The sequence below is a fragment of the Neoarius graeffei genome, chromosome 1 (genome assembly GCF_027579695.1).
Source record: "Neoarius graeffei isolate fNeoGra1 chromosome 1, fNeoGra1.pri, whole genome shotgun sequence".
Lineage (NCBI taxonomy): Eukaryota > Metazoa > Chordata > Actinopteri > Siluriformes > Ariidae > Neoarius > Neoarius graeffei.
In genome coordinates, this window is record NC_083569.1 from 77,163,529 (window position 1) to 77,178,261 (window position 14,733).

The 14,733-nt window shown below is 40.8% G+C and overlaps 1 protein-coding gene across 1 annotated transcript in view; it reads left to right on the top strand.

The window, feature by feature from the left end:
- Positions 1-14,394, top strand: part of ccnb3 (cyclin B3) — a 52,172-nt gene extending 37,778 nt beyond the window's left edge. Inside the window, exons 11-12 of the mRNA XM_060930209.1 lie at positions 6,642-6,772; positions 14,225-14,394. Coding sequence (XP_060786192.1) covers positions 6,642-6,772; positions 14,225-14,291 — 198 coding nt within the window. The 3' untranslated portion in view covers positions 14,292-14,394. The remainder of the gene's footprint in view (positions 1-6,641; positions 6,773-14,224) is intronic.
- Positions 14,395-14,733: the final 339 nt, after the last annotated feature.

A 14,733-nucleotide genomic window follows, 5' to 3' on the forward strand; every position in this document is an offset into this window, starting at 1 on the left:
AAAGCTCAGTCAGTGTGCGAGCAAAGTGTCAGAGGAGTATAACTAGCTCCGAGTCTGAATATAAACAGAAGCAGGGCCAAAGTCAACTAAAGTCAGAACAGGTAGCAAATGGCTTTGTATGATCAGGTACAGGGACACAGAACAATACTTTGTGTTGAGTGTTTGCGACTGCTATCCTTAATTAGGGTGCACTGATTTGTGATGTAGAACAGGGGTGGCGGTAATCAGAAATCGGGAGAGGGAGGGCGCTGTGGCGCTTGGGAATTGTAGTCCGTGCAGGGTTTCCCACAGACCAGGTAGCAATTTGTGGTGCTCCACTGTGCCGATGAGGGAATTGTGCGCGGTGGAGTCGGTCATTGGGGTGTATGCAAAGTGTTTACAGCGGGCGGTGTTCAAACACACAGTATTGTTCTTCAGATTCACCTGCTGGGACTATTTTAAAGCTACAAGAAGCATTTGAGATTATTCAGTTAAATCTAAATTCTTTTAAGTTCTTTAAGAGAAGACAGCTAAAACAATTTTTACCAGAACCCTGCCTGGTTTCATTCCTCGACCCAACTTTACATTACAGGGCAGGCCATTAGTTTGCCGGGCTTGATGTTGGTAGAAAACCTGTCTTTTTAAATTTATGAAAATTACTCACCAAAACTGAAGTTAAAGTTTAGTTTTTACCTTAGTTTTTTGCCTTTTTGGTGGCAATCTTTCAATTATTCTTTAGTTGATATTCAAGGAGTAGTTAACCATTCTGGATTGAATCCAGTCTCCCTATGTCCAGTTTTCCTCCTCGCCTCCTCTATCAGAAACATAGAATCAAATTTACTTTCCCCACTTTTTTTTTTTTTAATTAGCTATAAGTCTATGTTTCCACCTCACCTGTTGTTTCAGTAGTAGCTGCCTGTCTTACAGCAGCATTTTGGCTGTCCTCCTGGCCCATCTCTCTTGAACAGCCCTGAGCAGTACTGAGTTGTTCAGCACTGTTTGATGTCTAGAACATTCAGAATTATATTCCAATAACATTTACTAGCAACAGCCATTTGACAGTACAACTTTTATTTCAGACTGATACCTCCTCAAGCTGCTCTGTCTCCTCGAGATGAGGCCTTTTTTGGCGCAGAAAAAACTTTTCAATACTCATCTGGGTTAAAGCAGCAAACATTGAGAGTCAATGAAATTATAATCGTCAAATAAATACGAAGTTATTATTAGCCTATGGGCATCCTACAGTAGCCTATCTCAACTACCGCATTGTTTCTTAAAATATTCAGATTTTATGCTTCAGATAGCATCAACTAGGCATCCCCGTGAGTATAACATATTTTATTTAGGCTAGTGGGAAATCCTTATTTATTGTGAATGTCAAGCCATTATTAATAACTTGCATGAATGCTGAAGCGGGATAAACGGGATAATGCAATAAGGCTGGTTCCTCGCGTCAAGCTGCTACTGTATGCATCAAAATTGGTTTATAGCCTGACTCAGGGATGTCCATTTCATGTAAGCCAAGAAGGCTATGATAAAGCTCATCCCGAGCACGACGTAGGCTACCTTTTTAAAATAAGGGGTCGGAAGGCGAATCGGGAAGGCTGCATTATTTTTAATTAGCCTAACAGGCCTACTTGCAGTCCGGGTATATGCGCAACGGCAGGCCTGTGTACACGTCTCTCTCTGTCTGTGTGTGGGTGTGCGCGTGTGTGAACGAGAAGAAAGAGCACTATGAATGAACGGAACGATACGCAACGGAATTTTTTTTTTCCCCAAAATCGCGAGTCTGATTGTGTGGCGCAGCGCCACACAATGGATATGTATGGGAAACCCTGCCGTGGCAGCCGTGTTTAAAGAAAGGCAGAAAGAAAGCACAACTTTATTCATCACACACTTGTGAAATTCCTCTCTGCATTTAACCCATCTGAAGCAGTGAACACACACATGTGCGCGCACACACATGTGAGCAATGAGCGCGCACACATACCCAGAGCAGTGGGCAGCCATGCTAACAGCGCCCAGGGAGCAGTTGAGAGTTAGATGCCTCACTCAAGGGCACCTCAGCCTAAGGCTGTCCCATATTAACCTAACTTGCATGTCTTTGGACTGTGGGGGAAACCGGAGCACCCGGAGGAAACTCACGCAGACACTGGGAGAACATGCAAACTCCACACAGAAAGGCCCTCGCTGGCCGCTGGGCTCGAACCCAGAACCTTCTTGCTGTGAGGCGACAGTGCTAACCACTACACCACCGTGCCTCCAAGGCTGCCACGAACTAGCACCATAATTGATTGGATGCACCTATCTGATTCTGAGTCCTGGTATTGGATGATGGTCTGAAATGGGACATGGTGTTGTGCATCTCGGTTCAGACTACCATTTTTTTTTTTTTTTTTTTTTTAATTTTACATGAATTCACAGTAATTATAATGTTGACCTGTTCCATGTGATTTTTTTTTTTTTCTCTTTATGCCATGTTAAGTGTATTAGTCAAGATTATTACTGACTCTCTTAAGCTCCGTTAAGTTGAAGATGGCAAAAGGGACATTCTGCTCCTCTTCTTCTACTATAATTTGCCAACTCTTACAATTTGTTAATAATTTAATACTGACCCACTGTGCATTTTATCAGTTGACCGTTATGTTAAATGTTGCGGAATGTTCATGAAACCGGTTTATTCCTTTTATCACATATTGTAACAGCTATAAAGTAATTCCCCCACCACCATTTTTTTTTTTCCCTCTTTCTTGAACTTAAGACAAAAACAACACCGCTTGACACTAAAAAGTGAATGAAATGTGAAAAAGCCCCGTGTTGTAAAACATAAAATTGCAGCTTTACTGCCGAGTTTGACAAAGGAGTGATGCTGGAGACTCCTTCCACAAATAATAAACACCTGCTCACAGAAAATTTGACCACTATAGCCAATTTTATTCTATCCACATTCACAGGATATGAGCAATCCTGCGCTCCGATCGGCTACTCTACTACAAGGCTATCAGCTCACATCCCGTGAGTTGAGAAAAACAAACAAAATGGCGGCGCGTGTTGCTGAACCAACCAAGGATGAAATAAAAACTCTATTCAAATAACCCCCCCAATATTATCAAGTGTATAAAAGAAACAGAAAAAGCTAAAAGAATATATTTTTTCTCCCCCAAATATTTCCTTTTCCACACTCCAGCCCAGACGGTGGTGGTAATGCACCTTTTAAGTTGGTTTGCCAACCACCAAAAGACCCTAAAGAAGAATAAGAAGACAGCCCCAAAAATACACACACACACAAACAACTATGGAATAAAAGTATGTGATGGTACAGTGTCTTGCAAAAGTATTCATCCCTCTTGGTGTTTTGTCATATTTTGTCACATTACAAGCTGGAATTAAAATGGATTTTTGGGGGGTTAGTACCATTTTGATTTTCACAACATGCCTACCACTTGAAAGGATGGAAAATTATTTATTTTTTATTTTATTTTTTTTTGGTGACACAATCATTAACGTGAAAAAACAGAAATCTGGAGTGTGCATAGGTATTTACTCCCTTTCATATGAAACCCCTAAATAAGAGCTGGTCCAACCAATTCACTTCATAAGTTACATAATTAGTTGATGAAGAGCCACTTGTGTGCAATCAAAGTGTCACATGATCTGTCACATGATGTCTGTATAAAATCAACCTGTTCTGGAAGGACCCTGACTCTGCTACACTACTAAGCAAACAACATGAAACCCAAGAAGCCTCCAAACAGGTCAGAGACAAAGTTGTGGAGAAGTATAGATCAGGGTTGGCCATAAAAAATATCCCAAACTTTGAATATCCCACGGAGCACCATTAAATCCATTATAGCAAAATGGAAAGAATGTCACCACTACAAACCTGACAAGAGAAGGCTGTCTACCGAAACTCTCAGACCGGGCAAGGAGGGCATTAATCAGAGATGCAACAAAGACACCAAAGATAACACCGAAGGAGCTGCAAAGATCCACAGCGGAGATGGGAGTATCTGTCCATAGGACTACTTTAAGCCGTACACTCCACAGAGTGGGGCTTTATGGAAGAGTGGCCAGACAATTCACTTTTTTAAAAAAAATTTTTCTGGAAGCAATCATGTTTGGAGTTTGCCCAACAGCATGTGGCAGACTCCCCAAACACATGGAAGAATAGTCTCTGGTCAGATGAGATTAAAATTGAACTTTTTGGTCCTCATGGGAAATGCCATGTGTGGTGCAAACCCAACACCCTGAGAACACCATTCCTACAGTGAAGCATGGTGGTGGCAGCATCATGCTGTGGGGATATTTTTCATCTGCAGGGGTGGGAAAGCTGGTCAGGACTGAAGGAAAGATGGATGGCACTAAATACAGGGCAGTTCTGGAGGAAAACCTGTTTGAGTCAGCCAGAGATTTGAGACTGGGATGAAGGTTCATGTTCCAGCAGGACAATGACCCTAAACATACTGCTAAAGCTACACTGGAGTGCTTTAAAGGGAAACATTTAAATGTCTTGGAATGGCCTAATCAAAGCCCAGACCTCAATCCAGTTGAGAATCTGTGGCATACCCTTGAAGATTGCTGTACACTAACGCAACCCATTTAACTTGAAGGAGTTGGAGCAGTTTTGCCTTGAGGAATGGGCAAAAATCCCAGTGGCTAGATGTGCTAAGCTAATAGAGACATACCCCACGAGACTTGCAGCTGTAATTGCAGCAAAAGGTGGCTCTCCAAATATTGACTTTGGGGGTGAATACCGATGCACACTCCCGATTTCTGTTTTTTCATCTTAAGTATTGTTTGTGTTACAATAAAACAACAATTTTCACCTTTAAAACGGTAGGCATGTTGTGTAAATCAAATGGTTCTAACCCCCCAAAAATCCAGTTTAATTCCAGCTTGTAATGCGATAAAATGGGACAAACACCAAGGGAGACGAATACTTTTGCAAGACACTGTAAGAACATGTATATAAACTTTTTCCAAGAATTATTATTATTATTATTATTATTATTATTGTAGCATTTTTCACAAATTGCTATTATCATTTCGCCGGTTTGTTTACATTCTAAGCAGAAATGATTTTGTCAGACATTTTTTATTTGTCGAATTTGCAAAAAATAAAAATGCTCGGTTTCTCAAAATCCAGTGAATGCGGAGAGAATAAAATGGTTATTCCACTCAATCTCGTTGTACATGGCTTATAGCCGACTCGGTGCTATGTGACTTGTCAGCTGTCAGCTCATGTACGACTTGATTTCGTGGAATAACTGTTTAAATATGTTATTTAAAAAAAGTCTATTTATGTGGCGTATATGCTATACAAGTTATAGCTTACTCTAGAAATGATAATGTAAAAAAAAACCCACCTTTTAATATAAAACTGTGGTTTGTCCTGCAGCCTGAGCTGTTGTCAGAAATGCCATTATTTAACAATTATTCACTGAAGGCGAGTTCAATATCTGTTAATAATACTGAGATGAAGTCGAGACGAAGTTCGATACTGTATGTTAAATATGTTAAAGGAAACGAATGCTGCTTTTGAGCCAGAAAGCTGCCTTTTAACATTGATATTCACTGAGCCTGAGGTAGATAATTGTTTTAGTATAAATACGCAGGTGACTTTTTTTTTTCTTTTTTCATTTATGACTTTTTTTAAAAAAAATCATTTATTTCAAACTTCTTCAAAAGCGGCATGCTACTATAATAAAGGCTTGTGTCACTTAACTATACTGACTCACATAAAATACTTTGTTTTGAAATGGATAAAATAACTCTCAATTCCATCTTGCCTTTGAATAAGTTTAGATCAAACTTCATAGCATCTTTTAATGCTTTTAGGACTTCCTTTCATAATTTGTCATTCTTACTCATTTACAGTGATGAAGTGATTGGCTGCCATTTTGCTGAGTTGCTTGAGGTGATTATCGAGAAATATAGTCTGAGTTTCTCAACCAATCAGTGCACATGATTATAGAAAATCACCTGTGTATTTATACTAAAGACAGTTAATCAACATCTGACCAATCAGACTGAAGAATTCAGCAACACCTATGATATAAGACAAAATGATATCCATACATGACATTTACATTGGGGCAGCACGGTGGTGTGGTGGTTAGCACTGTCGCCTCACAGCAAGAAGGTCCGGGTTCGAGCCCCGTGGCCGGCGAGGGCCTTTCTGTGCGGAGTTTGCATGTTCTCCCCGTGTCCGCGTGGGTTTCCTCCGGGTGCTCCGGTTTCCCCCACAGTCCAAAGACATGCAGGTTAGGTTAACTGGTGACTCTAAATTGACCGTAGGTGTGAATGTGAGTGTGAATGGTTGTCTATGTGTCAGCCCTGTGATGACCTGGCGACTTGTCCAGGGTGTACCCCGCCTTTCGCCCGTAGTCAGCTGGGATAGGCTCCAGCTTGCCTGCGACCCTGTAGGACAGGATAAAGCGGCAACAGATCATGGATGGATGAATGGACATTTACATTGTGCTTTTCTGAGAGTACAGCCGGTAACCTCAATACTTTTTGTAGGCTCACACGATGAAAGCATGCCGTATATGTCTTGGTGCATGGCTTGTTGCTATACATGTCTAACCCCCTTTAGGACCACTGGTCTTGAAAGCTTTGTTTACATCTGTGCCCCCCCCCCCCCCCCTCTCTCTCTCTCTCAGACGCCGTCTCTCCAGTTCCATTCAGGCTACAGTGCGGAGGACCTGGCACCCGTGGCTCGAATGCTCCAGCACATGCTGAACAATCCGTCAGACAGCAAACTGGCCACCATCCGCAGCAAATACTCTCACAAGTAAGCTCATTCAGCCAGGCCTTTTAGTATGCTGTCCATGACTACACATTCCTTCATTAATTCATGTGCTCTTGCTAATGGAATTAGTTCGATACTGTATGTGAAAGGAAACTGAATGCTGCTTTTGAGCCAGAAAGCTGCCTTTTAACGTTCTGCTCGTTGCATTGTGTTTTCAAATATCTTGGAATTGAATTAATCTGTGACACCATTTGAAAGTACAAACCCCATTTCCAGAAAAAGTTGGGATGTTTTTCAAAATGCAATAAAAACAAAAATCTTTGGTTTTTATTAATTCATACAAACCTTTATTTAACTGACTAAAGTACAAAGAAAAGATTTCCAATAGTTTTACTGACCAACTTAATTGTATTTTGTAAAAATAAACGATGTTAGAATTTGATGCCTATAACACACTTAAAAAAAATTGGGACGGAGGCAAAATAAGACAGAAAAGTTTATACGATATTCAGGTAACACCATTTTGGAAGATTCCACAATAACCAAGTTAACTGGTAACGTGATTTTGGTATAAAAGGAGCAGCACCAAAGGCTCAGTCTTTGCAAGCAAAGATGGGTCGTGGCTCACTCCTTATGCCAAAATTCCTGAGAGAATTGTCAGTCAATTCAAAAAGCGCATTTCTCAACGCAAGATTTCAGGTCTTTCAAAATCTACAGTACATAATCTTGTGAAGAGATTGAGGGGATTCGGAGACATCTCAGTGCATCAAGGCCAAGGTTAGAAACCACTGCTGAATGTGCATGACGTTCGAGCCCTCAGGCTGCCTGAGAAACCATCATGCTAGTGTGATGAAAATAGATACTCCGGAGTATTTCGGAAAAACATTGTCTCTTAATAGTCTGCCGCTGCATCCAGAAATGCACCCTGAAACTGTATTGTGCAAGGAGGAAGCCATTCATAAATTCTATACAGAAATGCCACCGATTTCTCTAGGTCAGAACTCATCTTAGATGGTTTGAAAGACAGTGGAAACATGTGCTGTGGTCAGAGGAGTCCACATTTCAGCTTGTTTTCAGGAAAACCGGACATTGAGTTCAGTTCGAAAGGTGAACGCGACTCTGAGAAGGTGTTCTCAGAGAAAGGTGCAATAGCCAGCATTTGTGTTGGTATGGGGGACATCAGTGCCCACGGCATGGTGAGGGGTGTGTGTCAAGTCAAGTCAAGTCAAAGTTTATTTATAAAGCACTTTAAAAAACAACAACAGGGCAGTTGACCAAAGTGCTGACAAAAGGCCCTAAACACGCAAGACTTGAAAGACACACAGGACTTGAGAACAACCATAGAACACATAGGAGAACAATAATAAAATACCAGCACAAGAGGGGGGCAATTTACAGTAGATGGAATATAAATATATTAAAAGAATAAAACAAAATGACAATTTTGCCAATAAAAGATGGGTTAAAAGCGGGATTTCAGACATAGATAGATAAAATAAAACCTCAAAAAGCCCTAGGTATATTAAAACAGACGAGACTAAGGTCTTATAGAGTTAAAAGCCTGTGCATAGAAATGTGTTTTAAGGTAGGTTTTAAAATCAGACAAGGAGGGGGCCAGGCGGATGTGAAGAGGGAGCTCATTCCAGAGTTTAGGGCCAATGACAGCAAAGGCCCTGTCCCCTCTACTCTTTAGTCTGGAGGGGGGCACATCTAGTAGTAGTTGGTCAGCTGACCTCAGTGCTCTGGCGGGAGTGTGAATTTTTAAAAGATCAGCCAGGTAGGATGGTGCCAACCCGTGTAAAGATTTAAAAACAAATAAAAGAATCTTAAAATGTATTCTATACTGTATAGGGAGCCAGTGGAGGGCAGCCAGCACCGGTGTAATATGCTCACGCCTTCTTGTTTTGATAAGAAGGCGGGCTGCAGCATTTTGAACTAGTTGTAGGCGTGAGAGGGCAGTAGCGCTTATGCCAGCATACAAAGCATTACCATAATCCAGGCGTGAGGAGACAAATGCATGGATGACCATTTCGAAATTTTTAAAAGATAAAAAAGGTTTAACCTTGGATAAAAGCCGTAATTGATAAAAGCTAGATCTAACAACCATACTTATTTGTTTTTCCATTTTAAAGAGGGGATCTAAGTACACGCCAAGGTTTTTTGCAGTACCTTTCTCGTAGGGTCCAAGAGGGCCAAGGTCAATGTGTCGGCCACGGGAAGCGCTAGGCTGAAATACTAGAATTTCAGTTTTGCTCTCATTAAAATTTAAAAAATTTAGGGCCATCCAGGCTTTAATATCCTCCAGGCAGTTTAGCAGACGTTTGAAAGAGTGGGGGTTGTTGTGACTTAAGGGCATATATATTTGTGTGTCATCGGCATAGCAGTGAAAGGAAACATTGTATTTTCTAAAAATAGAGCCAAGGGGGAGCATATACAAGGAAAAGAGTAAAGGGGAAAGAATGGAACCTTGCGGGACACCACAGGAGAGATGTGCAGAGGAGGACAATGAGTCTCCCAAGCAAATAGAAAAACTTCTATTCGAAAGGAAGGATCTGAATCATTGAAGGGCGGCGTCTCTGATGCCAACACAATGTTCTAGACGTGAAATTAAAATGTTGTGATCAACAGTATCAAAAGCAGCAGTGAGATCAAGTAGAATTAAAATCGCAGGGTGACCAGAGTCTGTAGCTAATAAAAGATCATTAAAAACCTTGAGTAACGCTGATTCTGTACTGTGTAGTGCTTTAAAACCCGACTGAAGAGGTTCCAGGATGCCATAGGTGTCAAGAAAGGATTGCAGTTGCTGGAGTACCAGTTTTTCAAGGACCTTGGATAAAAATGGAAGCTTGGAGATGGGTCTGTAGTTTGAAAGAATTGTGGTGTCTAAGTTAGGTTTTTTGATTAGTGGCTGTACAACTGCACGCTTGAAAGATTGTGGTACACAACTTGAGGTTAGGCTACAGTTCATGATGTTCAAGATGCTAGGGCCTGTGGACTCAAGTGTTTGCTTAAGAAGAGAAGAGGGTAATACATCTGTTTGACCAGAAGAGGCTTTCATTTGGCCAATAGTTTTGGTTAAGTTAGCCAGAGATACTGGTTCAAATTGATTCAAAGTGGCAGTGGATGTAATTTTGATGGAGGGGTCAAAGGAAGGAGGGGCAATAGTAGCTCTGATGTTAGTAACTTTTGAGACAAAGAAATTTAAAAACTGGTCAGCATTTACAGAGGTGTCCAGAGCTAAATGCAGTTTAGGGTTAAGCGCACTGTTAATGGTGCTAAACAGAATGCGGGGTTTGTCACAATTTCGCTGGACAATATCTGAAAAATAGTTGTTTTTCTCGGTTTTGACAGTTTTCTGGTATTTTGCCCAGGATTCTTTCAGAATTTCGAGTGACACATGCAGTCTGTCTTTCTTCCACCTGCGCTCCGCCCTCCTGCACTCTCGTCTGACAGCGCGGGAAACATCTGTCAGCCAAGGTTGTTGCTTAGTTTTAGGGCGCCAGGATTTGAAAGGCGCAATGGAGTCCAGGATGGAGCTGCACGTCGAGTGAAAGAAAGAGGTCAAGTGTTCAACATCACCGCAAGCAGCCGGGTCGTGGGGCCCAGCCGCAGAGAAAGCAGCAGAGAAACGGGGAGCTGTGGTAGAGTTAATAATGCGGCGGCGGCGACTCGTGGGGGCGCCCGCACTTGGCACATTTGTGACTGTGGTTTCAAAACATATCGGCGTGTGATCTGAGAAAACTGCGTCGAGAATATTCAGCTTTTGCACAGGGAGCCCAAAGGATAACACCAAATCTAACGTGTGGCCGTGTATTTGGGTAGGGCCAGTCACTGATTGAGTGAGATTAAAAGAGTCAATAAGATTTAAAAAATCAGTTGACAGTGGTTTGGACGGACAGCAAACATGGATGTTGAAATCACCCATTAACAACACACGATCATATTTGGTCATGACCCCGGACAAAAACTGGGAGAAGTCCAGTATGAAGTCCTTATTATATTTGGGGGGGCGGTAGATCACAGCGCATAGACATGGTTGCGAGGAGATAAGTTCAAAGGCATTAATTTCAAAACTAGCGTGCTGCGCCAACTGCAGCTGCTTACATTTCAAAGAGTTTTTAAAAACAGAAGCCAAACCACCACCATGCCCCGAAATTCTCGGTGCGTTGAAGAATGAACAGTCGGGTGGTAAAAGTTCTGTCAGGGGGCTCAGATTCCCAGGGCTCAACCAGGTTTCTGTAATACACAACAAATCCAGCTGGTGCGTCTTGAAAAAATCGTTTAGGATGAAAGTCTTGTTGCATAGCGATCGTGCATTCACCAGCGCAAACCTGATAGGGGCTGGTTCACCATCCTTTCGGGGTGCACGGCCTACTGGCCGGAGATAACAGCGGTTCACTCCTCCTCTGCGAAGCCGAGGTGACAGAACGCATTGGGTGTGGCAGGCTGCCCCGGGGGTAGCGACGAGGGTTCTCAGCCAGGTGTACGCAGGTTCCATGGAGCGCCATGACACAAAGAGGCGCTCTGGAGGATAATCCCATCTCCAGGTCCGATGACTTGATCCAGGAGCCCGCGCCAGATGGATTTTCAGCTTCACCAGTCGACCACTGCGTTTTCCCCGACGTCTGCGCCTTCGGCTCCGCTTCAAGTGAGGTTGGCGGAGTATGCACGCAGGTAAGTCCGATAAAAGTAGAGGGGGAGGAAAGCTCCGTCCTCCATAACCCCAGCGCAATAGATTTTCAAAATTTGTGCGGATACTGAGGAGTGATTGACGATCATAGACAATGATACCGCTTACTTGATTTGTCAGATAAAATAGCGTCAGGACAAACACCGAGAGACACACAAGGGCTGACAGCGGCTGACGGCAGGCCACACACACCGGCGCCATCTTGTGTGTGTGTGTGTGTGAAGGTACCATTAATATATTGGGATTTTAGAGCGACATATTCAGCAAGGTGACCTCTCTTCCTGAGAAGTCCATGCTTATTTCAGCAGGACAGTGCTAGGCTTCATTCTATATGGGCTACAACAGCGTGGCTTCATAGACACAGAGTGCATGTGCTTGACTGGCCTGCTGCCGGTCCAGATTTGTCTCCTATTGAGAATGTATGGTGCATCATGAAGAGGAGAATCGGGCAGTGGAGATCACGGAATGTTGAGCAGCTGAAGTGCTGTATCAAGCAAGAATGGACAAAAGTTCCAATTGCAAAACTGCAACAATCAGCATCCTCAGATCCCATGCGATTTAAAAAGTGTTATTTAAAGGAAAGGTGGTGTAACACAATGGTAATAATGCCTCTGTTCCAACTTTTTTTGCGTGTGTTGCAGGCATCAAATCCTAACTTCGTTTATATTTACAAAATACAATTAAGTTGGTCAGTAAAAATATTGAAAATCTGTTCTTTGCACTTTTGTCAGTTAAATAAAGGTTCATGTCAATTAAGAAGTCAGATTTTTGTTTTTATTGCATTTTGGAAAATATCCCAACTTTTCTGGAAATGGGGCAAGTATAAAATTCACCTGGTGCAGCATGAATTACTGTTGCCACTCTTAGAAAATGAAGTGTTTCTTAATCTTATACCAAAGCAATTTGCCAGTAATGACCATTTTTAGTCTCGACACATTAATTCTTATCACCAGTGTTATAGCAGCTATAAACATACTGACTATGGAGACTCTTTTCATTCGTGTTTAATAAATAAACAGCTCCTTATAGAAAGCTTCATTATATCAATAGCCATATTTCCATTAATGTGCTTGATGTGCAAATTGTAATGGTGAACTAAAAAAAATTATAGAAACGTATGAATTTAGAAAAAGAACTTGGATATCGCAAAACTGCTCGCCTATGGTTTGATTTTAGACTCTTCAATAGGGTTGTTTTACAATCAGGGTACAAAGTTTGTGTTACAGGGGTCCAAAATTCAAATTGATTCAAACTGGTTCTTGTACCAGTTTTTAAGTGAAGGACAAGTTAAAGAACAGATTTCAGGTAATTTTTTGACATGTGTATGGTAGTTTTGTGTAATCTGCTATAAGATAAAGAAGATTAAGTGTAGCTTTAAGCAGGGCTGGGAGAAACAAATGAAGTGATTCTCGGAGAGGACATTTTTTTTTTTGACAATTCAGAATCCACTACTTCCATAGTGCTTTTAAATACAAGGCAGCTTTGTGTTCGTTGTCTCTAATATTTATGTCCCAATATCTTGACCACATTTTAGGATGAAAATAATCATTTTAGATATGTTATTTTATATTGAAAAATTAGCTGTCTCGGAGAGGACATTTTTTTGACACGATTACATACTAATTTGATCACAATAGTCTGAAAACTTACTGGCATTCAACGTTAAAACTTAACTATGTTTCCAATGATATGGAACCAAATATGTGTTTTATGGTATAAAGAATGATTTAAGTGCATCCCTTTTGGAGCTACCTGTGGTCAAAAAAAGCACTTTTTCTAAATGACACGAGTAATTTTGCTAAATATGACACATATTGCCATACATTCACCAAAAATAACGTTATCACCAAATTTTTTTTTGCATGGTAAATAGAGCTATCACAGGGCTACAATAAACAACCAAGTTTATTTAGTCAAGCCTTTTGATATTGAAGATAAGTGTTAAATGTGATATTTTTTTTTTTTTTTTTTTTTTTTTAGCTTGCGTACCCCGATTGTAAAACAACCTATAAAGCAGTATTTTTGCAAAACTGAAATGGAAACGTATCTCACGTTTAAGTCACATGACATGAAGAAATGGAATCACTACCTTTCTGGGGGGGGGGGGGGAGTGCTCTGTAAGAGAAAACGCAGCTTTAATAGCACATCACCGCTCAATGGAAATACACACCGTGTTGCAATTGTGTTTTGTTGACAAAAAAAAAAAAGCTTATATTTTTGCGTAAAACTGCAATGGAAACCCAGCTGCTTTTTTTTTTCCTTTTTTTTTTTTTTTTTGCTGTTTGTTAAATAACACGTTTTCTTAAGTGTCCACTATACAAATCCCTGTCTAAATTGTTGTCTCTAGAAGTGATAACATCAGAGCTCATTAACAAGAAACTAATCATTTGAATGCAGCTGGCGTTATCATCAGAACTGTTGTTAATCGAAAATTCATCAAGTCCTTCTGACAAATCAGAATCAAGACTTCACTCAAAACACTGTGGTACAATTAGAATCGCAGCACGTCAACACTTTTTCAAAAAAAACAACAACAAAAAAAACCCCACCTTTTAGCTTCATGCATAATTAATGCTCCCATGTCTCCTGCGGTTGTCTGAATCTTTTTGAGCTGTTTGACTCGTCCAGCAGTTCATCCATATTTGATGGCGCAGATGACAGTTGGCATGTCGCGTCAGTGTGGATTTCCTCCCACGTTGTTTAACATCCAGCTTTCCTTTTCTGTAAAGCCGCTTTGTGACTATATCTGTCTGTTAAAAGCGCTATACAAATACACTGAACTGACTTTTTTTTTTTTCTGACAGGGTTTTCTTTGAAGTCGCTGTCATACCGACAGTGAGCTTGGAGAAGCTTGAAAGGTTTCTGAAGTGAACTTGAAGAGATCATCTGTAATCTCTAAACTATGTAAATATTAAATATACGTACTTAATGTTATACATCTCATGGAAGAAAATAAAGTCTGTTCTGTAAGGCATGTGGTTATGCAGGAAGAGTGTTTCTTTGTTTGTTTGGATGTTTTCTTAGTGCAGTTTTAGAGAGCTGAAAAGAGAAGAACCGCGATGTAATAAAACACACAAATATGTTTGTTAAACTTGTCTTCTATTTTATTAATAACATTTCTAGCTTGTTGATCAGTGTTTTAAAAGAAGTGTTCAAGTGCTGTTCTTAAATAAGCGTTTTCCGTATTTGAACCATGTTATTAAATCGTGTAAATGTATTTTTCTGTAAATACTGTTATATATTTTTCTTTCGTATTGTAACAGCAATTTTTTTCTGGTTGGAATATTTCTACTTTTAGTTCCCACGTTTGATT